Source organism: Acartia tonsa, chromosome 7 (assembly GCF_053477335.1).
Source record: "Acartia tonsa isolate MP-2025a chromosome 7, ASM5347733v1, whole genome shotgun sequence".
In the NCBI taxonomy this organism is placed as follows: Eukaryota; Metazoa; Arthropoda; class Copepoda; order Calanoida; family Acartiidae; genus Acartia; species Acartia tonsa.
In genome coordinates this window covers 31,018,096-31,043,140 of record NC_137266.1, presented here as the reverse complement: position 1 = coordinate 31,043,140, position 25,045 = coordinate 31,018,096, and the positions used below count along the sequence as shown (strand labels likewise).

Below are 25,045 nucleotides of genomic sequence, written 5' to 3'. Positions count from 1 at the left end.
ATGTCAGAAAAAATGTCTCATGATAAGTCATTAGGTAGTACATTAATTAAAGAAACATTTTATAGTGTTTCATCACGAAACCTTCCCAATATTCAAAGGTTTGGTGATTTTTAAATTAAAATTATTATAATCAAGTAAGCCGGCTGCGTAAAATAAGCAAAGCGGATATCTTTGTGACTACTTATAATTTTAGTGATCGTTACTTCATCAAAACTGGGTGCAGATCTATTTTAAGTTATATTTTAAGATCTTTAACCTAACAGGTTAATTTAATTTTTGGGATTTAATCATGAAACCTCTAAATATTTAAATTTTATTTATTGAATAACAAGAAATATCATGTTCAAAATATCAACGAAATGTCAAAAAATAACATTTATTTCAATAAAAATTTATATATGATGTTGAGTTAAAAATAAAAATATATTTACAGCGCAGAAATAAAAAGATAACAAACATTTTAGATATATAAAGTAAAAAATGTTTCAGGTAGACTGTAAAACTTTACTATAATTTTTACTATAATGTCCGTACTTCCATTTAGAGTAAAACGTTTTTTATCATTTTTTTGTATGACATAATTATCCTATTCATCTGATTTTTGGAATAATGATTCCTAGGTCAACAAGGTACAATATAATAAGCTAAGTCTCTTTATGATCAAGTGTATCTAATCTATCCCCTTAAATGTATTCTATATCTAAGCAGCTTTGCAACAAATTTACATATAATTTTGTTTAGACTTTTACATTTTACATTGAGATTATTAAGTTTTGACACTCTACAATTACATTCATAATTACAATTACATTTATGGATGTTTTCATCCTGATTTGTATCAGTTTTACATACATAAAATAAATGTTTTCATTGCAAAGTTTACTATTAAAATCTTTTAAGGATTTTCGCTAGAGAAATATGTTAAAACTGTTGACCTATCAGATCCTGGTGGAAATATAAATCTATATGAGTATGTAGTGGGTGAAGCTGGTAGTACTCTTGAGGATGATATGGGTCTTGTTAGGTAATACCATGAGAATCTGTCTTGACTATAGCAGTATAAAAACTTTGATTTTAACTTTCTCGTATTGTCATACTATTGCATAAAATGCACTATTTAAAAGACTTTTACGAATAAATGTGCAGGCCCCTGGCAAAATCAAGGGGGTGGATATGAGGGTGGAAAAATTTCCCTCTGGAAAATCCCTGTGCACTGCTTGTATGTTTAGCCCTAACAGTCGGGCCCCCTTCTAAACCATTAACTTGCTGGGGGAGAGTGGAAAGTGTCATGTTTGACGTCAAAAAATTCGTATAAAAAAGGAAGGATGAAAAGAGAAGTGCGAAAGAAACCCCCCAAAATTGAGATAATTAATAGACTTTTTCTATGACGTCACACAAGACACTTTCCACTGTCCCATTTGCTGTACTAGAAGGAAAACTTTTTCGGAGAAATGTCTTTCTAAATGTTAAATAAAGAAAATTACTTAACTAATCTGAGCGTGGTAAGGTACGAACAGATCTTAATTGTAGAAAAGCTAAGTCTGCTTTATTGAAGTAATGCCAATAGAATTGTATTTGAAGGCCTAGCAGCAAGCATCATTGACTGAAAGATAGCTAGACAGACAGTCTGACAAACATGTCTAACTTGTAGTTCATATTCGCTGCTAAAGAGCTAAATAGCTATAACAATCTTTACATAAAAATGACATCTTATGAAGTAGTCGTGTAAATCAAATAAAATTAAATGAGAATATAGCATTACCGAAAGACAGACGGACAAAACGTTGCGTAGACTTGAAATTGCAAAGGTTAAACATATCAAACATTCCAGCTTTATTTCTAAAGTGGCAGCCGAGATTATCACGGTAACCCTTAGCAAGACAGCTGCAAACGAAAAAAATTTATTTTATAATAGCTTTGCTACTAAAAATCAATAAAAAAAAATTTATTGCATAAAATTAATAATTTATAAAAAGAAATCAAAGTATCATTCCATGTTTCTGGGTTGTCTTCTTTACTTCCATTAATTATCAGCTCAGTATCCCTAAAGAAAATATTGAAATTAGGGGTTTAGTTTATAAAATACTAGCGGCTACGCCCCTAGAGGCCTCTAGAAGCACTTGAGGAGTGGAGATTTTGAATTTCAGTTTTTAAGAAAATATTTTTTTCTTTTGAAGGGGGGGGGGGTTCTGATGGTGAATTCTCCTGGGAGTGTGGTGGTACCCTTCCCCAAAATATATATAAACCTCCCCAGGAAATATGAGAAGCTACCCTGTAAAGTAGAACCTGATCGGTTCAGCAGTTTGCGAGATCCTTCGGTACAGACAGACGAACAGACATACATCCTTTTATTTTATTATAAGGAATAGCGGCTACGTCCCTAGAGGCCTCTAGTGTCACTTTAAATTTTTTTTTTTTTAATAATACGCTACCTATCTATGTTGCGTTCAAGTCTCTATACGATTTTTTTGTGATTTCTCTTGGAATGGTGGTTGTACCCTCCCCTAAAATAGTTATAAACCTTCCCAGTACCTATGAGAAGCCTGTTAAGAGAACCCGATCGGTTCAGCGGTTAGCAAGATCCTTCGGTACAAACACAGAGCCACACAGACAAACAGAATCATGTTACTTTAGTATAAGGATATGTCCTTGTATTCATCTATCTCACATACAATGTATATAGTATTTGTTCGTCTGAAACATTTCCGGAAAAGGTGATTTTCTCAACTCCTATTTTAGAAAACATCTGAATTTTAATGAAGTTTCTCTATACCACCAAGCTATCACTATATAATTCATATTGTCCGTTGGTCTGTCGATAATGCTAAAAAAGACATTTATATGCAAAGGTTTCGTACTTTATTATTTATTAGATCACGTTTTTTCTCTTTCCTTTTATGACCACTAAAAACCTGCTCTATAACTCACTTTGTCAGTTTGTCAATTTGTCAATTCATTATATTTTTATGCTTCGCTTTTATTTAGATGTTGTCATCAAAGATTTAAAGGGATAAGACAATGCCGATAAATTGATGTACATCCCTCATGATGATACACAAAATTACCCATTCTGTAGATTAAAATTAGTGATTGAAACGTTTAAACCCTTAACTTAATTAACAAATCAATCACATTTCACTAAAGTCCCAAAAGTTGCAAAGCCAACGAATACAAAATGTTATTTCAAGACTTTGGTGACTAGTGTAATAAACAGTCCATTGTCCCCTTACTTGTTTGAAAAGTTTGGGTCTGCTTTAACACATACAATGATAATCATTACAATTACAAGATAACAAAACATTTTCATCTTTCTGAAATATAAATAATTACTATACATCAAATTGAAAATAAAAATTATAGTCTAAAAATATATCATCTATCAATCTATCCTATAATACAAAGTGGTAATCTTTATTTGTCTGTAGCGAAGGATCTCGCTAACTGCTGAACAGATATGGTTCTCCTATAAAGTGAAGCCTCTTACAGACTAAGTGAAGGTTCTAGGCAGTGTTGGGGAGCCGGATCCGTAATATTCGGTAAAAAACGGCTCCGGCTCCGGACTAGATAAATTAAGATATTTATTATAAATTATAATTTGGTAACTCTGTTTTGTCATGTGCAAATGCCCTTTTTAAGTTTTTCAAGTACATTTTTATCAAAAATTGAACTTTTAAAACCTTAAATAGTAAAAAATAGACGTTTTGGTAACGATTATAGAGTTGCTACACTTTCTTGATTGTACCTAATTGCTTCAGGAATCCTTATGCAAATTTGGAATCAGTAAGGCGATTGTAACATATATAAATAAACATTCAGAGCTATCAGTTACAGAAGGACATATATTAAATTTATGAAAGCTTCACTTTAATATAGCTAAAACATTAATTTTTATTTCTGATATTGACGATTAAAGCACTATAACAGACATTTTTTTTTTGAAAAAAGTTTCTGCTCACGTAGCCGCGTGAAAATCACTTCTAAGAACCCCTGACATGGTAAACATTAATTTCTCAAGCGTATAAATGAACACTACTTAGAAGTTATATTTTGTACATTATATTACTACTAGTGGCTATGCCTCTAGGGGCACTTTGCCTTATTTGATTTTATCTTCAAAAAGAAAATGAAAAAAAAATTTTAGGAGTACATTTTTTGGGGGGGTTGGTGGTATCATACTAAACCTTCCTAAAACCTATGAGAAGCTACACTTTAAAGGAGAACCTTATCAGTTCAGCAGTAGGTGAGATCCTTCGCTACAGACATAAAACACCTTACAACTTTATATTATAGGATAGAACTACTAAACCAATTGAGTTTAGATTTTTAAATAACCCTACTACTTTTTTATCTTAGTTCTGAACTATTTTTGAGGGGAGTGAAAAAGAAAGTCTCCCTCCCCCCTTTTTTTAAAATACTTTATATTTTCACTAGTGACTGCACTCCTAGCACCAAAGAGCTTTTTATTAGAAGGAATAAGGAAAGTAGGAAATAGCCTAAAACCAAATTTAGATATAAGAATTAAATAGCCTAAAACCATCAAGAAACCTATAAAAAGATTCCTTAAAATGGAAAACTCAATCAGTCCAGTAGTTATTGAAATATTAAAAACATTTAAAAATCGTCATCATTGCCATATCTCACCATATGGAGAAATTGACCTTAAAAGAATTTAAAATCCCATCTCTACCTTTCCCATCAAAATTTTGTTATCAACACCAATTACCAATTACTAATTATCTCAGCCATACTGAAAAGTCATGTATGTGATTAATAACTATTTATTATACCATTATTTATAAATGGCCGAAAATCACAATAGCATCAATAAAAACATCCATGAAAAGCAAAAGCAATGCTTTTTTGTGTGTAAATGTAAAGCTTCTCTAAAAAACAAGAATTTATTGGCCCATCCGTATCAGAGTTCTTTTACTTCTTTATACTTTAATTTAATGGGATTAAAATTGTACAAATTAAAAGTTTTCTGTATAGGTCATTGCGTTTCTCTTCTAGCCATCTATCTCCCTGTTTTTTTTATCTAGTATACATACGTATAAAATATTAAGATTATGATTTTCTATGATTAGGCATGTATGTCAGTAGTGAATTGCGCTGATCGTTTTATAATTAAGACATATATCATCATATCGACCTTCTCTTATTTAAATAACCTGGGAAAGGGTAGCAGAATATCAATTCTAATAAGAATAGAATATTTGTAAATGTTCATTTGTCGTAATGTCTTTAAGTAGCTTCACTTTTATGAATGTTGTTATCCTTGTCGAGCTAAAAATAATTTAGATGATTTATTAAACTTTATAAGTTATGTAAAGAAACTACAGTGTGATTTTTTATATTTTATAAACTTAAATTAATTTTGTCCGTCAGTCTGTAACTTCAGTTTTGCTTTCTTTCTCTTCTATAGTCTTTATTGTTCTTTTATATAAAAAAAATACTCAACTTTTATCGAGTAGCAGTAGTAGATGTTTTAAATTATTGACATTTTATGTTTTGTATTACTAGCGTCTATGCCCCTAGAGGCATCTAAGGACACGTAAAATTGTTTCTTTTTATTCTATGCTAAAAAAAAACCCTCCTCAAAAATAGCTTTAAACCTTTAAAGGACCTATGAGAAGCTACATTTTAAAGGAGCGCTTTTTCGGTTCAGCGGTTATCGAGATCCTTAGCTTCGGTACAGAAAGACAAACAGTGCATCGTGTTACTTTATTAGAAGGATTTATATTATTCTACTTTAGTGATTCTGGTCAAATTAATATTTTTTAAAAAGATATCTTATTTTTAAAAACTTTTACTGAAACCCTGTTCAATAACTGTTAGGGAGTTGAATCCATTTTTATAGAAGCAGAAATATAATCTATGATTACGGTTTTGACCCTCTAAAATACTTAATCTACCATTCCACTTTCCCCTCTCTTGGTGATGTTATCATCAACGCCGATACGATTTTTGAAATGTACCATTCCACTTTCAATAGAGGCAAAACTGGAACGGTACATTTATGTTTAAATATCAGCGTATTCATAAACTTTGATTTCCTTATTTAAATCGACATAATACTAATGGTATATTCTAGTTATTATTTTTATTTTACATAAATTTTTAAAAATTATAAATAGTATTTTATACATTTCTATGATTAACATAATTTAAAAATAGTATGTATGATTGCAATTATGTCGATGTTAAAAGTGTAAACCACCATTCCAGTTTCGCCTCATTTGAAAGTGGAATGGTACATTTCAAAAATCGTATCGGCATTGATGATATCATCACCAAGAGAGGCACAATTGGAATGGTAGATTAGTTTTTTAGGGGGTCAAAACCGTAATCATAGATTATATTTCTGCTTCCATAAAAATGGATTCAACTCCCCAACTGAATAAAATCCACGCAGGAACAAAATAAGGTTTTTTTTCTACAAAAAAAACTAACATTAGAAGTGCAGGTGGAGGGGGTCGGGTACTTACTTTTATGATTGTAAGCAGTAGCGTACACAATGTTTTGACATGAAGCCCATCCGAAAATTTACACCTCAACCCAAATTGGGAGTATAAGATTTAGGGGGGAGTAATAGAGACGATAAAAATGGTGTTAGGGGGGTGGATACACCCCCTTAGGTATTCACTCTCCTACAAAATCAACCTACTCAAAAGTTTTAAAAAAAGCATTCCTCGATTGTTAAATCCATGCGTGAGGCACGGAAATTTTTTTTTTGCAATCTAATTAAATCCCTATGTTTCCACCCCCTTTAATTTAACCGCTTTTGAGTGTAAGCGTCTACTTGTTTTAAGATGCATCTCAGAAAAGGTCCTCCATTTGCATTGCTAACAGACGTGCAAGAGCAGTAGGAACATCAAATTTTAAGATATTTAATCTTATATAAACCAAATGTTTCCAAAATAAAAATGACACCATGATAATGGATTTATATTAATTTTAGGTGGAACAAATAAAAAAGCACACTGTACGTCTACATCCAGTAAAAGTGCTAGCAAAGAATACAGAAAACAAAATACTCTCAATGATTTCGCACATTTTTTGTACATTATATGCATTAATTGTGTCAAACTTTCTAAAACTATTAAGGTTACTAGCGGCTTCGCCCCTAGAGGCATCTAGAGCACTTGAGGTAAGGGATTTTCAATATTAGTTTCAAAAAGAAAAGTATAAAAAAATATTTTTTTTTTGGGGGGGGGGGGAGAGATCATATTTTATCGGGAGGGTGGAGATACCCTCCCCTAAAGTAGTTTAAAACCTTTCTTGGACCTTCGCTAGAGACAAAAAGCTTACTACTTTAAATGATACAAACGGTTGCGCCCCTAGCTTATAGGGACTCTGCATTGAAAGAGGTCATGGGGCGGGCATAAAATATCATAAAACCAACTATAGCAAGGACACCCAAGCTTTTTTTGGAGGGTGGGGGGTAAAAATTGTTTAAGGGGGGCAAATTGTTTATCCCCCCAAAAAAATTTTTACCCCAGGGTAATTTGCTTGGGGGGAGGGAGCAATTACTCCCCCTAAAATCTGTTGGGGGGGAGTGATAATTATTCCCCCTAAATAAATTGCTCCCGGGGTAAAATTTTTGGGGGGTGTAATTTAATAATGTAAAATAAGTATCAGCCTAATAATGAAGTACTATTAAATATTCAGTAGTATCTTATTCCTATGAAAACAAAGTAATCAACTCACAAGTCTTGTTAACTGATAAACCAACATGATTCTAATTTCAAGTGTAGCTTCAAATAGGTCCTTCGGCACTTCCAAGGTAGGGGTAAATTTTATATAGGCTGGGGGGTAATAACCCCCCCCCCCTTGGACGTCCTTGATCTATAGGCTTAAATCTAAAATAAAATAGCCTGAAACCCTTCCAGGACCTCTGCTAAGCTTCCCTATAAAGAAGAACTAAATCAGCTTGGTAATTATTGAAATTGTAAGCTTCAGACAAAATAAACTCTATAACTTTATATTTTAGGACAAGAGGCTGCACCTCTCACATCTACATAGAGATTCAAAGGACCAAGGAAAAACAACTAAAAATAGCATGTAACCATCCCAAAACTTAAAAATAAAAATAGAATAGTCCAAAACCAACACCTAAAATAGCATAAACCAAAAAAGGACATATGTGAAGCCGCTAGTATTATAAAAAGTAGTAAGGATTGGCAATCTTCACTGGTATTAGTTTTATGATTTTCCTATAATTATTAAAAGCGAAGCTTTTCTATAATTAGGGTCAGTTTATTCGTCCGTCCGTCCGTATAGGTTAGCTCAATTAGATAATTTAGGCATGTTAAAGTGTCCTGTCAATTTCAAATTTCACATGAAGATTCCTATAACCAGCGTGGCGAAGCCGTTTGATTTTGGTGCGTATTAACATTAACATAAACATTAAAGGAAGCCTGCAAGAAATACCACGCTTTAACTGCTGAAAGACTGCCACAAGTAGACCAAGTACCCCAAATTTGAAGCCTTCAGCTTCTATAACAAAAAAAGTTCTAGGCATTTTAGAAATACATTTTATGTACAATGAAAATTTTGAAAGAATTGCAATGCTCATGTTGAAAAATTTGAAATTAAACTACGTAGCCTTAAAACAAAATTATAAGCTTATTTTCGTCATAAATTTAGGTTTCCAGTAACTAATTATATTTTTACAATAAACATACCCATTTTTATAGTCAAAATCATTAAAAAAAATTAGGTTTAACTTGTGTTGTACCGAGTGTACTGTAGCCAATCAGAAGGCTGAATCAGCTTAACAACCAATCACAGCTGAGATTGTATTAGTTTCCCCCTTTGTTTCCGCTATGATTTTCGTTTAAAAATGCAATTTAAATCAAATTTTTTTCATAGATTTTGACTATGAAATGTGGTGTTTTTATTGTAAAAATGTAATCAGTTACCGGCAATCTAAGATTCTGACAAAGATAAGGTTATAAATTTGTGTCTAGTCGACGTAATTTAATATTGTTTTTTCTTTTATGAGCATTGGAAATCTTTCAAAAATGTCATTGTACATAAATTGCTATTTTGAAATGCTTAGAACTTTTTTGTTATTGAAGTTGAAGGCTTTAAATTTGGGGTATTGGGTCTACTTGTGGCAGTCTTTTAGCAGTTAAAGCGTGGTATTTCTTGCAGGCGTCCTTTAAACTTGATAAAATAGGGAAATGACGAAAATTTTAAAACCACACAACCTTTCAAAATCACAAAAAATTAAAAATCTAGGAATCGATCTAGCACAGCAATTAATGGACAAATCTTAATGAAACTTAATGGAAATATGTAAAATATGGGTATATTTATTCCTTGTTAATTTCAGCCATCAATCCTGAATAGGAATTGAGAAAATCTTGAAAACCTAAAAATCTAAGAATCGAACTAGCACCCCAATTAATAAACAAATCTTAATCAAACTTGGTGAACATATGTAAAATGTAAAATTAACTAATCCCTGAAAATTTCAGTCCTCTGTCTTAAAAGGGAATTGAGAAAATCACGAAAACTTAAAAATCTAGGAATCAATCTAGCACCCCAAATAACAGACAGATGGACAAAACAATGTATACACTGTTAAAATATAAAAAAAATTTAGCATCAGATAATACTATATATTCATTTTATTACTGTATAGCATCATTAAAGTAATATATATAGAGCGATAAATAGTATATGTAACAACCACCCCTTGTGAAAGACCTTCTACCGACTTTTGGTTGGGTCTTCGAAATCAGCTGAATCTTTCAAAAATGTAAATACAGCCAGGTGCTGGCAAAAGAACCAAGAGCAAATTGTAAACTAATGTTAACGCAAGGACGCCCAAGCTATTTACTTTGTATTGGGGTAAAATTAGGGGTTCTATACGTTCAAGGGGAGTAATCTAACGTACTTAAAAACAACTTGAGAGGTGTAGATAAGAGGATTCAAAGTCTAAAGGGATAAACACCCATTTACCCCTTTACTTGGACGTCTATGTATTAGCTATAATGATTTCTGCATTTTACCTAGTTAATTTCGTTTTTGCATTGTTTAAATACTGTTCATTTGTTGAAAAATATTTTGAAAATTATCTATTGATCTCATAAAACTGACAATAACCCAATTACTTAAAAAAAGGACATAGTTAATTTGCCACCACCTCAGGGAGAGTTCAACCCTTTATGGAAAAATAATTGAAAACAACGTAAATTCAGGCGAAAAATAAATTTGGGAACATCTGCAATATATTAGTTCTATATTTGTCGCTAGATGTCACTAAAAACTTGATAATTATAATTTGCAAGAAAGCATTCACATCATTAATAAAAATGTCTTGTTAATCACAAATAACTAGGTTTAACAATTCAGTAGTGTAAATCGGAAAAGATGATTATCAATATAATTTTATAGTCAGGAGCCTAGTTGTAAGAAATTGATAATGGCAATTTTAAATACTTCACATAAGTTTAGACAGAAATGACAATTTTTCACAAAAATTGTCCCTTTCTTTTTCAAAAAGCAGAAGAAAGCATTAAACAGCTGAATTTAGAAAGCAAAGTTTAACAAAATTATTTCTCGTCTGCTGAGCTTTAGGGTCTTTGCCTTCAGAAATCAAATAGTAAGCTCTTTTTACATCTATACTATAAATTTATTATAGCATCATCCCATACATTCTAGCAAAAAAACCTCATTATGATATAAGGAAGATTCCAATACTTTATTGAGTATTACTTAGTGTTCTATGGAGTAATATGTATTACTTAATAAAGAATGTGCATTTTATAGTATTATCTAATACTCTCTATGGAATAAAATTCAATACGCTAGAAGGAAGTTTTTAAAACTCTGGTTCGTAATATTTGTTACTCTGTAGAGTAAGAATTGATACTAAAAACGTAATATCTCTGTATAGTAATAGTTATTATGGTATATAGTACTACATGGTGTTATATATTCATTTTGTTAATACAGCACACTTACGGGTCCAGGTCTACTACAACCCCAGCATATCAATTGATACTAAATGAAAAAATTATTTTTTACAGTGTAGATTAGATGGGCATATCTCAAAGGAATCTTTCCTAAAAAATTCAGCTGTCTATCTTGAATAGCAGCCGAGAAAATCACGTTTCCCCCAATTCATTGAATACGGACGGACAGACAGACGGACGGACATTCGGAAGTATAGAGTAGCTTCGCTACTAAAAAATCTCTTTATTTATCTAGTCCGGAGCCGGAGCCGTTTTTTTAACGAAAATTACGGCTCCAGCTCCGGCTCCAGCAAAATATGGCGGCTCTCGGCTCTGACTCCGGCTCCGCAACACTGCCTATAACACTCAGGTACGAACTTGAAGGCGTAATAACTCCATGATTATTACCTGAAAGTCCGTATTTCTATTTAAATATGTTAATTATATTTTTTTACAACATTTTTTTTTATGATAAAATTATTAAGATACACATGTTAGAATTATCCTATCGATTTGAAACCTTGCATGATGATTCCCATGCCAGTTAGGTAAAATCTAAAACGAGTTGCAACTGTATAATCGTTACAAGAAATTCCCTACGTCCATTTTAAAAATGCTGATTTTTAACATTTTGCCATTTTTTTGTATGATATGATCATCCTATTTATCTGATTTTTGGAAGAATGATTTTTAGGACAACAAGGTAAAATGTTATAAGCGAGGCAACTTATATATAATCAAATCCTAAAAATGTAAATATTTCCTTTGCTGTGTCCTATGTAATTATATCTACGCAAATTTGCAACAAATTTATGTACAATTACGTTTAGACTTAGAAATTAATGTTCTGCTTTTTAATTTCTGACACTCTACAAGAATTATTGTTCATTTGTCCTGCAATCTGATTTTAGAGCTGATAGCTTTTATGAATGTCATCCTTTTCATTTATATACGTAGAAAAAATACTATAAAAAGATATGCTGTGCATTATTTTTAACTATTCTTAGGCCCCTCGGAACTAACAAAACTGAAATTAATCTTATTTTTTTTTTATTTTACTATCCATGGAAAGCTGTCAGTAATTCGATATGATAAATTACAAATAACTATTATGTTTTTTCAATAATCACGAAACCTTTATGTAATGTAATGTAAGAGTAGAGAATGGTGTGTGTGTACGTATGGGTGTGTGTGCGTATGTGTGTGTGCGTGTGTGTGTATTTGTGTGTGTGTGTGTGTTTGTGTGTATGTGTATGTGTGAGTGTTTCCGATGAGCGTCGTTTTGTGGTGTGTGACCAAGCGTGTCCTTCCCTTTTTTGTCCGTTATTCAAATATTCTCCCATGCAGCTGTCCAACACTTCCCTTTTACAACAAAGGGTTATTTTTCAAAAATTTAAAAGCTAGCTATTCAAAAACTATAAAGAAAAAATGCAAATATATAATGAAAAATGCATAAGAAACAAAAATAAACATGTTTATGATAGAAGTGTAAAGCTAACTTTAAGGATATTTGAGCGAAAAAATTCTGGCAAAACAATATGGACGCATGCGCAGTAAACTGAAGCGGCGCATTTAAATTTTAGTAAACAAAGCAGAAACATTGCGACCACACTAGTTACTACAAACAGGGAAAGGGGGTGAAATTTGTAGCGTGGCTACTTTACATTGCACAATAACAGGAAACCAATATTCTGCATTTCCGTTGTTTTTAAACGGTTGTTCTCATCAGATGGATGGTTGTTATAATCAGTGACATGTCGACAGACTAATAATATTCTTCTTATTTTGACAAATTTAGTGAATCATCAAAGATTTTTATTAAAAGTGTGACTCAGTTTTTATTATTTTAACGTAAATTTTGAGCTTATAACCTAAAGTTTCTACATAATTTTACATCTAGTCATGAAATAAAATAAGAAAATACATTTGACAAAAGTGAAAAAAAACTTTGAAAAATATAAAACTAAATAAGAAATACCGAATTAATTTACATTACATTAAAAAACTGTGAAAAAGCACCTCTATCCAAAAACTGTGAAAAAAACTCCTTGTTCAAACGGTTAAAACACGTTTATGGAAAGTTATGATTTGTGTGAAAGTTCATCTGTTAGCATTTTTGCTTTTAAATAAATTTTCAGCATCTAGTGCTATATCGGGGTAAGTTTTTTTCAAATACATTTTTATCAGTTTTAAATTAATGTTTTTTTTTATCGCCAGAAAAGGAATAATATCTACTAACTAGGTATATTTTGAGAGATAAGGCAATAGACAATAAATTGATTTACGCTTAATTATATAGAATTAGGTGTAACCTAGCTCTCAAGATTTAAATTGTTTGTGAAAAATTGGATATTGTTGGTTTGTAACAACCAATCAAGATATAATAAAAGTACGTTCCTAGCTTAAATATGTTTTATATTGTATATTTTCAAAATTGTCAGATGTTATTTCATCAACATAATTAGCCCAAAAGAGTCAAATTAGTATATCATATCCTATGTTTGATTCTTACTTCATTTCGAACCATAATGTCAAAATTAATTCAAGGACAAATTTCATTTGGTTAATACCTATACAAGCTATTTGATTAAGATGTGTTTTCATAATTTTTGTTGGTTAGGCTAGGTTAAGTAAATGTTTGATTTTGTCCCCTAGGAATATAATCACACATTAAGTGGAAGTACCGTTTTCTATACAAGACGATACGGCCTATAAAATTAATAAGTTTCAAATTTCCGAGACATATTGTAAACCCGATAAAATTGACGCGTCTGATAATTAGATATCCTATCCTATTTCTAGATTAACACCTTTACTCCACATCTGCTTTTGTTTAGAATATATAAATAGATGGACTGTAATTATACCTAGTAATTGCTTTACAAGCTGATAACATACAAAATGTGATAAAAATAAATCAATGTTTTGAACCAAGTACGTTGTAATTTATTTAAAAAGTATTTTTGAGCTAAAGATGCTCTACTACAGCATTTTTAAAAGTTTGCATATTTTATACATACATCTTAAAGACTAAATTACCTATATACTATTTTGTTTTTAAAACTTTTACTTGAATTGAATATCAATTTGGACTTTTGCATATTATCGATCCTTACAATACACAGTTATCTCAATATTTGGATTTTGGGATTTATATATCCTCTTAAAAAAAACACAGTATTCTGTAATTTGATTTTAGATATAAGGCCCCTGCAAGGTTGAGGCTTAGGCGCATTTAAAGAATGTAGGTAATCCCGTGTGGGTATAATTCAAAAGAATCTTATTTTTGGTTTAACTACTTTCTACTTAGAAATCTACTTAATGATTCATTATTTCTAAAAATCAGGTCTAGTTCCCATGCTAAAGGGATAAAAGAAGGGTTACTCAATGCTGAAAGAATTAGCTTGGATTAATCGGATTAAAGAGTAGGAGACAGAATAGTATTTATTGTATTGTTATTGGTGTATCATCCCTTCCGTTGAAAAATGGATAATTTAATATAATCGCTAAATCTAAAATCAATGTACCCAACATCGAAAAGATTAGGAAAAATCATAAAATATAAAAAATATAAGTATTTCATTTTAGATAAATGGATAAAGTTGTGTTATTTTTTTTTTCTATCAATTTGCGCAGTTTTTTCGTGGAAATTATTGTACACTAAGTAATGTTGTTTCCAAACATTAACAGGGGGTGTTCTTCAACCCTTTCTCCTCCCCTTATTTCTCACACCTGAGCTGGCTAATAACTTAATATGCTAAAATTGGGCGGAGATCTTTTGTTTATTGGTTTCTAGACGGTTTCTTTAATGTGTAATATAAACCTTTGTAAAATTATGTTTTAATAGGTCTTATTCTCAGTAATAAATACCAATAATTGTAGGTATTACTTATTTATTCTTCATCAAAATATTTTATTATATTCATTAAATATGATTAATGTTTTATAACTTTTATTGTTAAAAGTTCAAGCAATTTCAAAAGCTACAAATTGTATGCACAGTTTTCCATTTAAAACTATGTAGGTATAAATTACAAAAATTGAAAATTTAGCCTAAAATACCTAGGTAGGTAAACAATCAGATTTTGAAAACGAATAATACTTAAGAATTTTGAAGGCTGTAATATCCAAGATCCAATAATGTACGAATTGCGCCTGATTATAGAAAGCACGCTTTAAATATTTTTTTCTCTCCCGCATTTGTGTGGGCTGCGAGGTAAATGTGTATTATCGAGCAATAGCTATTCTTTATTACTATTTTTAGGACTTCCTATGACAGTTGCAACGATATGCGAAATAAAAACTGTATGTTCAACCGTCATTAAGTACTTATTACCTACCTATATTTTTTGGACTTGTTAAATTATGAGGCAAAATATTTTTTTTTCTTGATTGATCATTGTGTTTTTATTTAGGGTGTTTCTAAATGCTGGAACCGGCGGTTACGAGGAGGTTGTTGTCAGTGTCGGTGAAGAACTACCAAGGAGTAGCTGTCCTCATATTATAGATAGTATTAAGGTGAATATATATATTATAGTTGTTATCAGCGCCCCCTCTATTCTTTCACTTTAATGAACTACCCAGAAGTTTTAAAAAAAATAATAAATAAATAATTTGGTGTGTTGGGTTTTTACTTTAGGTAAGATTAGGGTAGTTTAAATTGGGTGCAGGGTAGCCCAACAGGGGTTAGGCATAGAAAAAACCTTCCCTTATTTCATTAAAAAAAAAAAAAAAATATGGGAAGGGTGAGGTTCTGCGCTAGTAAGGCACTTAGAGAGAAAGCACTGAATAGAATTCGTTTGTTATCGACTTTATATTAATAAAGATTTATACTTATATATAAGATTATTTTTATTGACGGGATTAAAAAGAGCAATAAAATCTAGAAATCTGATAACTATTGACAGTTGTATATTATTATTAGTGCATCTACTCCTTAATCATTGACTGTCCGTCCGTGAGGCAGTCAGTTTGCATGTCTTGTCACGGAGAGTAACCTGTACGTCACTAACATTCGTCACTTAGCAATCACTTTAAAATCCAGTAATTCCTTTTCATTTTCTTTTAGTGCTGCGCTATTTATGAACATAACTATCCTTGTTTATATGAAGCTTTTATCTTAGAGTCAAAGTTATAACAATATTGATTAATATGATGATAGAGATAGAATGATTAAAATAAAGGTTAAAGGGGGGAATCTTAAAATCAATAAAACAAACATTGAGACAGACACATACAAACACACACTTACTCATATGTTTGCCGATATTTTATGCACAGATAAGGGTCAGGGATTTTAAATTGTATGAATATTAATCCTTATATATAAGTAACAGGATGTTTGTCTGTCTCTCTGGATTTGGCTAACCACTGAACCGATGTGGATCTCCTTTACAGGGTAGCTTCTCATGGGTCCTGGGAAGGTTAGTCACCACAACCATCCCAAGAAAAATCGCCCCCTAGAAAAAAAATTATCCCCCCCCAAAAAAAAATTTACTTTCTCTTTTTAAATCAAAATAAGAAATTGGGTTATCAAATTGGTCTTGCTTCAAAAAATCACCACTTTCAAACAATAATGTCAAGTTTCATAGAGATAAAACAGTAATTTATACCTAATTATGCAAGACCTTCGCTAAAGTCATTAAAAATAAAATACAGACCTTTATTATAATAAAGCTACGCTTTTAACCAGAGGATGTAAGGTAATATAATACACAGACGTTAAGTGAATAATATTACTTAATAATAATATCTTTCCCTAATCTCCCCTTTCCCGATATTTAAAGCACATTTCAGATATTTAAATTAAGAAAATTTAATACCCCTGATGAATGACATAGTTCTCCGTAAAAAATCCGGTAAAAAATTTGGTAAAATCGGAGACACGTTCAGTCAAGTGATGAAAATATTTATCTTTGTTCATCAAATTTTGTTGTGATAAAAATCTAAATAAAAACTTGGATAAAAAAGGATCAAAGCATGTGTAGATTCGTCTTCTTTGTCATTTAATATAGCGGAGCTACTCTGTAAATGTGACCGTATGTCTGTATAAAAATAAAACACAAGTTATGTTTCACTGTATTGCTATTAAATCATATCTTTTTTTTCTCCCTCCTCTATCTATTCTCACCCCTTTTCTCTCTCATCTCGCTGAGTTTTAAGCCAACAAATAATTGAACGTATTTAAACTTTGTGAACCATTAAAATATATACTATAATGTCTCCTTCCTCCCTGTTTATGACTATCTTATTTCTAGCCTTCTCTCTTTCTCTCTCCATTTGTTTATCTATTGAAAAGGTTATTTTTTGATTTTATTGTCCTTGTTAGGGCTTTGGATATACTTAAGTGGTCCATAGACATGAAATAACAAAGATAAGTTTAACAATAGAGAGTATAGCTTAAAAACTATATTATTGATAAATCTTCACAAAACGTGTCTCATTTATATCTAACTAGAACTTTTAAGGTGCATTACCAACTACACTGATAGACCGACCTATAAGACTCTATAGTATTACTACTATTTTTAAATGTTCTGACAGACACAGTTAGTTTTAGAATAGCTACGTTGATTACAGGGGAATATATAATGTGGTCAAATGTGTGTATTTGTTTTTAAGGAAATTATTAAAAGCGAAGCATTTCTACATTTGGACCATATATCATATATGAATTTAAAATTGTGGTGTTATGTATATTTGTATTAAACACGCATAATCTTAAAAGCTTAGAAATGGAATTCAAATTTTGAGATAGTGATTATGGGATGATAAGGCACAATTCTAAAATAGAAAATTTAAATCTTGTAATTCTAGAAGTTTCAACATAAGCTATCTTAAATTTACGAAACGGATTACAGCATTTAATCTGTATATATATATATTTTTATTTCTGCTGCTTTATAAATATTTTGTTCTTTTATCGTTCAACTTTATGGATGTTGTCATTCTTGTTAAAATATGTTTTTGCTAATATAATTTTACTATAAATAGTCGAGACTATTTTATTTGATCAAAATTATTTTGTTTAATCAATAGCTAATCAGGGGGGATAGGGTTTAAAATAAAATTACCATTAAAATTGTGAAACCAATATCAAATATTTATGTATTTTCATAGCGTAGCATCTCTATTATAACCTATTTCCGTCTTTTTCACTTAAAATTTAGCCTTATTTTATATTTATATCCTCATAATAAAGTAACAGGATGTTTGTCTGTTTGTACTGAAGGATCTCGCCAACAAATGAACCGTTATGGTTCTCCTTTACAGGGTAGCTTCTCATAAGTCCTGTAAAGGTTTAAGAGAAATTGCCCCTAAAAATATCGCTCCCACCCAAAAAATAAACTTCTTTCAAATTCAACTTCCCCCTCCTCAAGTGCCCCTAGAGGTCTCTATGGATGTAGTCGCTAGTCATAAATAAAGTAGAAATTGTATTTTAGTTTCATCGCTTTATCACATTTTATGATATAATATATTTTAATAAGTAGGTACATATATTTGTAAAAAATAGTTAGATATATTGATGCAAATTTAAAAAAAAAATGAATAGAGCAATTAGAAGTAATACATTTAATTTTAATCTTAAAATCATTATGCGTAAAATATTTTTATGTCACTTTTATCAAATTAACTTATAAATAGGTACAATCCTTTTTAATGAAACTTAAATTAATGTTAAGGGATGGGGCAATGAAAAATAAATTTTGTACTACAACATCATTCTTGTGTTAAACAAAATGACCCGAAATGTGGATTCAGATTATTGGGGGAATAGTTTTACTTTTAAGTTAACACTCTAAATTGGTACCAATCTAATTCAATTTAAAGTCCCAAAGTTTTTAAATTCAATGAATTGCAGAACCATCTTATTAACTTTGGGGACTGCATATTTATAGTCCATAATATTTTTCTATTCACTTGCATTTTTACTGATGAAATATTATTTATTTTAGAAAAGTTTGACAGCAGCTAGTCAGTCTCTGCACAGATCCACAGAGAGCAGAGTGTATCTGGACAAGATATCTATAGAGTTGCCTTACTCCTGGACAGAGGCTGACTGTAGGACCCCCCTCAGTACAGCATGTCTACCTCCTAGCAATCCTAGGGTAAGTAGTTTGTTTTGGTAGCCCAGTTACTTCAGAAGAAAGTAAAGGATACTTAGATTGTTAGGAAGATTGTTGTCAAAATACCTACATATTTTATCAATGATTTTACTACCTTTTTTTTTAGTAGCGAAGCTGCTCTGTAATTCGAAATGGTCGTCTGTCCGTATAAAACGTTTTTGGGAGAAATGTGATTTCCTCGGCTGCTATAAATGACATGTAGACGGCTTAATCTTCTGGTGTGTATAAAATCAATCAATCAATTCTTTTGTTTTGAGTTTTGACCTTAACTTTCTAGATTATAAGTATTTGATAAATTGTTTTTTATTTTAGACTGGTGATTTTATAATAGGAGAGGATCATCCTATACATGGAACCTTCCCTTTTACACAACAATTTCAGGTAAATGATATTTTGATTAAGGGATTAGACTAGAAACTTCGCCTTTACTTTGAAAAGTATTTTTACTGCTTTTTTTTAAGATGCCTGACTTTATACTAAGATAATAAGAAATTCATTAGCCCAACTCCAAAAATATATATTACTTTGTAATAAAGTAAAGGATTTATATAATAAAGGGTTTGTTGTCTGTAGTTTTAGTTTAAAGTGTCCCAGAAATAGGATCTCTGAAAGATCTGTGATTTTTATCCACCAATCAGCCTTACTATACTTCATACTTTTCCCTAATGATGAAATGCTTTATGGTTAATATAATATTTATTTTAGGGATGTGGTAAACCCGGTGAATATGTCTACCTCCCCCTTTCCTTCATATCCTCAGCCTCCAACTCTAGTCAACCCCAGCAACACTGGTCCTCTATTGGACAACTAATAGCCAATCAATGGGCTCGTATGCGGTACGGAATCTTTGCTGATATTCAGCAAGATTCTGATACTGTGAGTGTGACGTCACAACAGCATGCGCATTGCCGCGCCAAAACTGCGCGGGAAGTTGTTTATGCGCATGCCGATTTTTTGCAAGGCGGCGGCGGTGGACATTTACTTCAATCCGTAAATTTTACAGTTCCCCGGTTTGTGTTGCTACGCCAACAAGCACCTAAATATGTTATTGTACTTGAAAATTCACAAACCATGAACATGGAAGACAATTGGAGTCGCATTAGAACGGCGACGAAGAAATTTCTCGGCCATGACTTGCCGGACATGGCTAAAGTTGGGTTGGTGCTGTTCAACGAGGCCGCGCATTTGGGGTACGCAGTTTCTGAATTGAGCCCTGATGCAAGGGAAGGGTTGGCCTACAGTATTGGAAACAAGTATGATCTGTCCCCAAGCACGAGTAGCTGTGTTAGGTAAGGAGAATGGTTTATTTGGACACAATGTGTTAAAGCAAAGCTTTCCTTCATATATTTTGTTTGGCACTAATGGACAGTTATAATAGGCAGTAATTTTTGATATGATAGAATGAATCTTTGTAAAAAGTTATTACGGGGATAAAAGACATAAAAACAGAACCATAGTGACAATCTTATATTTTAATTAATTTAAAGGGAGTGTGAATGTAAAAATTTCTCTTCTGATTATCAAATCTTAACATTTTCTAAGCACCTTTCACTATACTGATCAAGCCAAAAACGTTAATATTAAACTAAAAGAATGCTTTTATTTAGATGTGGAATAGAGCAGGCAGTTGAATCATTACAAGAATCTGGGAACACTGCACAGGGAGCTGTTATCATTATTATCAGCCAGGGTTCTATATCTTCTTTTAGTTTAGGTAAAAATTCTACTTTATTTATTACCAGTGGCTGAGCCCCTAGCATTTAAAGGGTAAGGGAGGGGGCAAACAATAGTCTCAAAGACCTATATGAGGATTCTCAAAAATAGAGAACTTAATCGGTTGGGTGGTTAGCTACATCTTACCGGACCAACAAAAACCTTACTTCTATACATAATAAGTTAAGCTAATTTAAAATTAAGTGACATTGCTCAACTCATGGTTCGCAGACAATCAATCCCTTTATTGCTTGGCAAGAGAAGAATAATATCATTACTCTTTTATCATATCTAATCATTGGCAATGGTTATCCATAATACTATTATATACTTCATTGGCCTGACATTGCAAACATTATATTAATTTCAATATCTTTTGTATGACGCGGTGTTGTATAGACTCAAATTCAAATGGTTTTGAATATTGACATACTTAATGTTCAGGGGATGAAAAAGATATGTTAGAAGTAGCTAAACGGCACTCCCTACAGATCTATAGTATTAGCCTTCCCCAGCTGCCAGTTGTGGATGTAAACCTATCCCTGGAACGGCTAGCATACGCCACAGGTAAGGAGTTTTTTTTTGCGACATCAAATGCGGACTTTTCGCGTATTTTGGAATTATATCCTACTTAATTTGATTTAATCATTTAAATACATTTTTAAAATTGACAATATTTAAGATGAAAAAAAGTTAACTGTAATACATTTTAAAAAACTTAAAGATATATTCTTAAAGATCCTAAGTATAAATCCCTATTATATTGTAGCTGCTATACTAATAATGATATACAGGGTGTTTTTTTTTTAATGAGTTAAAAGTATTGCTTAATTTAACCCACTTGCCATTGACAGAAATTAATAATCTATATCTTAATTTCTCTTCATTGATGTGGGACATTTTGTATGAGAAAAAAATATTTAGCGATTTTCAACAAATTCTGCCTTAAAAACCGGTTTTTCTAAAGTACCTAGGTATATTTGAAAGATTTTTGGATCATGACAAATTTTAAGAGTATGCAAAAATGCGTACATTTTTAAAAATCAAATTGCGCGGCTTGTGTTAATAGTAGAAAAATGTTATGCATATCGTTAGAATCGTCATAAACTCTAGTTTTTAGGTGTTTAAGTTTATTCCTGTGCTACGTATAGTTTAGGAGCTACGTGGTAAAATGTTCCAACTTACTTAAAATTTTCAACATTTCTCACATTTTCCAATGTAGCTTCTATACTATAAATAGCATGTATGTGTTACATATATTTCCAAAAACTAGAGTTTATGACAATTCTAACGATATGCGTAACATTTTTCTACTATTAACACAAGCCGCGCAATTTGATTTTTAAAAATGTACGCATTTTTGCATACTCTTAAAATTTTTCATGATCCAAAAATCTTCCGAATATAGGTACTTTAGAAAAACGGTTTTTAAGGCAGAATTTGTTGAAAATCGCTAAATATTTTTTTCTCATACAAAATGTCCCACATCAATGAAGAAATTAAGATATAGATTATTAATTTCTGTCAATGGCAAGTGGGTTAAATTAAGCAATACTTTTAACTCATTAAAAAAAACACCCTGTAAAAACATAAAGATTTTAGACTGTTATTATTAAAAGATCAACAAGTCTTGAAAAACAGTGGGGTTAAAAATATTTATTGATATTTTATATAAACATTTCTGCTTTCTAATCAGTTTTATCTATCAAAAACATTTTGCATAAATAATAAATAAAAGGGCCCCAATATTATAACAATTTGTCTTTGTTTTTAAATGAACAGTTATTTTTCAATTTATATTCCATTTAAATCCATAGTTGGCTAGCCCTCAGCACATAGAGGAGGGTGGTAGGATAAGTATCACCACTGCACCTCAAGACATTTATAAAGTACAACCAATTCGGACAAGCATTTTCTAAAATATTAAGCATCAGGCCAAAAAATCTTACTACTTCACTAGCGGTTTCGACACGGGCAGAAAAATAGCCTAAAACTACGAACTACGAGAGATTGCTCATCTTCTATTGGACAGAATGTTAATTTTTAAGTTATTTTTTTGTCTGTTATGAAAAGGCCCTTACAAATGTGCACATATGTTTATTCTGAAAATCCATTAAATCTAACCCCCTGGATCAAACTAAAACGCATAAATTAAAATTGCAAACTTTTAGAAGCGAAGCTTTTTACATTTTTTGTTCTTCCTTACGTCCATAACTTATAGCTCTAATCTAACATGTTGAAATTGTCCTGTAACCTCTAAACCTTGTAATTATTGTAAGCTTATGCTGCAGGGTGACCACGGTGTACTATATGTACTCCATATACGATATAGGAAAAATTTTGTACTTTATCCTATGGAATAGGTAAAAAAAAACATGTTCTTTACATTTCAAAACAATTTATATTTGCCACTTTTTTGTTGATGTTTGTTCTTTAGCTCTGCTTTTCTGGAAGTAATCGTACTTGTTTTCTGTTGAAAACACATTAAATAATTAAAATATTATGGGTATCATCAGCTCTAGAGAGCAAAAAAGTGGGAGGATGGGAGGTTTTAATTTTCAAACAAGGACTACGAAAAGTTGCAAGTATTTTTTTTCCTCATTCCAAAAGGTATCTATTTCTGTATTAAATCTAGATCCAAGTTTTTGCCACAGACGAACAGATATGCGTAAAGTTTATATTAGCTGTGCTATTAAAATATAATATAATGCCTAGAAATTTATAATAAGTAAACATAATATGAGCAATGACAGCATAAACACTTAATACACTTAATTCAAGTAGTCTCACTTCAAATTTACCCGCGACCCAAATTTTTAGTAGCAAAGCTACTTTATAATTCCATATGTCAGTGTGGCCGTACGGCTTTAAGTATTTCTTGATTTTTTCATCTGCTATTCAAGATAGAAAGCTGAAATTTTTAAAAAGATTTTTCTGACCAATGATCTACAATTTGAACCACGTTGCCCGTCCGTATATCGATATTGCCTTGGAGGACATTATATTTCTCTTTAGGAATATTTACTCAGCTGCTATTGAAGATATCTATTCCCCTTTCCAAAATATCTTAAGGGGAGTAAAATACAGAAATATATATGTTTGATAGGTATCTTCTGTATAGTCTAAAACTCAATTTTTCCGTCTGTTTATCTGTTATTTTTTGAAGCTGTCATCCCTGTTATAATTCTAGACTGTTAATTTAAAATGTCTCTATCGTGCTTATAGTTTAATGTATCCGAGGCAAGATTGTAACAATTTTCATTAAAAATCTATTATGTTAAAAACTAGGGTTTGGGGACAGGAAATTAAAATTGTTGGCAGCTGATTGCGGATTTTTTTCTTAATCAAACCTACACAGTTTTAACATTTTTCTTTTCTTTTAAACTTAGCCATTTTCCAGATCTTATTGGGCACAAACACCTATCTACACATGTATTAAGCTGTATTTTGTTTTTGAAAATGTTAGAATGGAATATTTCTATTATGAAATGAATTATTATTTCAACGCTATTCTAATAGACATGATAGATGTGTTTACAATCTAAACACCTTAATTTACTGGTGTATCTTCATTTTCGCACAATATACATATAACATTAGCAAATAATCCGGACCGCAAATAATTACAACTGAGCTAACTGCAGCTTCTTGTGCTTCTTTATCACCATTAAATAAAATATTCCCATCCAATGTTATATTTTCTACCAGCGGCCTTCAATAAAGTTTTAAAAGCTAAAAAAAAATTTTTTTTGGGGGGGGGAGATTATTTCCTATGGGCGATATCTATTAAAAGTGTGTAGATCCCTTCCTTAGAAAAGATAAAAACCTTTCCGAAATCTAAAAGAAGCTTAAAAGAACCGTAAAGGTGAGCCTTATCGGTTCAGTGGTTAGCAAGGTCTAAACAAATAGACAGACTGCGTGTCTTATTAAGGCTTACCTATGCTTCTTTGCGATTTTTAAACACACTGATATGACAATTAACGGAGCCGATAGCTCTCCTTAATTGTTTACCTTTAATTCAAACTTATTTTCATAATTTTTCAAATGCTCTTTGAAAGGGGAAAAATTATAATGGATTGCTCATATTGCTATTAACAATGACTATTTTACTTCTTTCAACAAAATATATTTTTTTCAGAGATTGGTGCATTTCTACAATCCGTGTTGTGTGTTCATAACTGATTAATTTTTAAATTTCTTTTTAAGATGGCAGTTCTAAATAATATCTTAAGGGATAAGACA

At 31.3% G+C, this 25,045-nt stretch overlaps 1 protein-coding gene across 1 annotated transcript in view; it reads left to right on the top strand.

The window, feature by feature from the left end:
* The first annotated feature begins 12,119 nt into the window (after window positions 1-12,119).
* The window catches only part of LOC145325268 (calcium-activated chloride channel regulator 3A-1-like), a 38,565-nt gene continuing 25,639 nt past the window's right edge, over window positions 12,120-25,045 (top strand). The window contains exons 1-7 of the mRNA XM_080168209.1: window positions 12,120-13,121; window positions 15,380-15,482; window positions 18,920-19,072; window positions 19,403-19,471; window positions 19,796-20,379; window positions 20,698-20,804; window positions 21,248-21,370. Coding sequence (XP_080024335.1) covers window positions 13,048-13,121; window positions 15,380-15,482; window positions 18,920-19,072; window positions 19,403-19,471; window positions 19,796-20,379; window positions 20,698-20,804; window positions 21,248-21,370 — 1,213 coding nt within the window. The 5' untranslated portion in view covers window positions 12,120-13,047. The remainder of the gene's footprint in view (window positions 13,122-15,379; window positions 15,483-18,919; window positions 19,073-19,402; window positions 19,472-19,795; window positions 20,380-20,697; window positions 20,805-21,247; window positions 21,371-25,045) is intronic.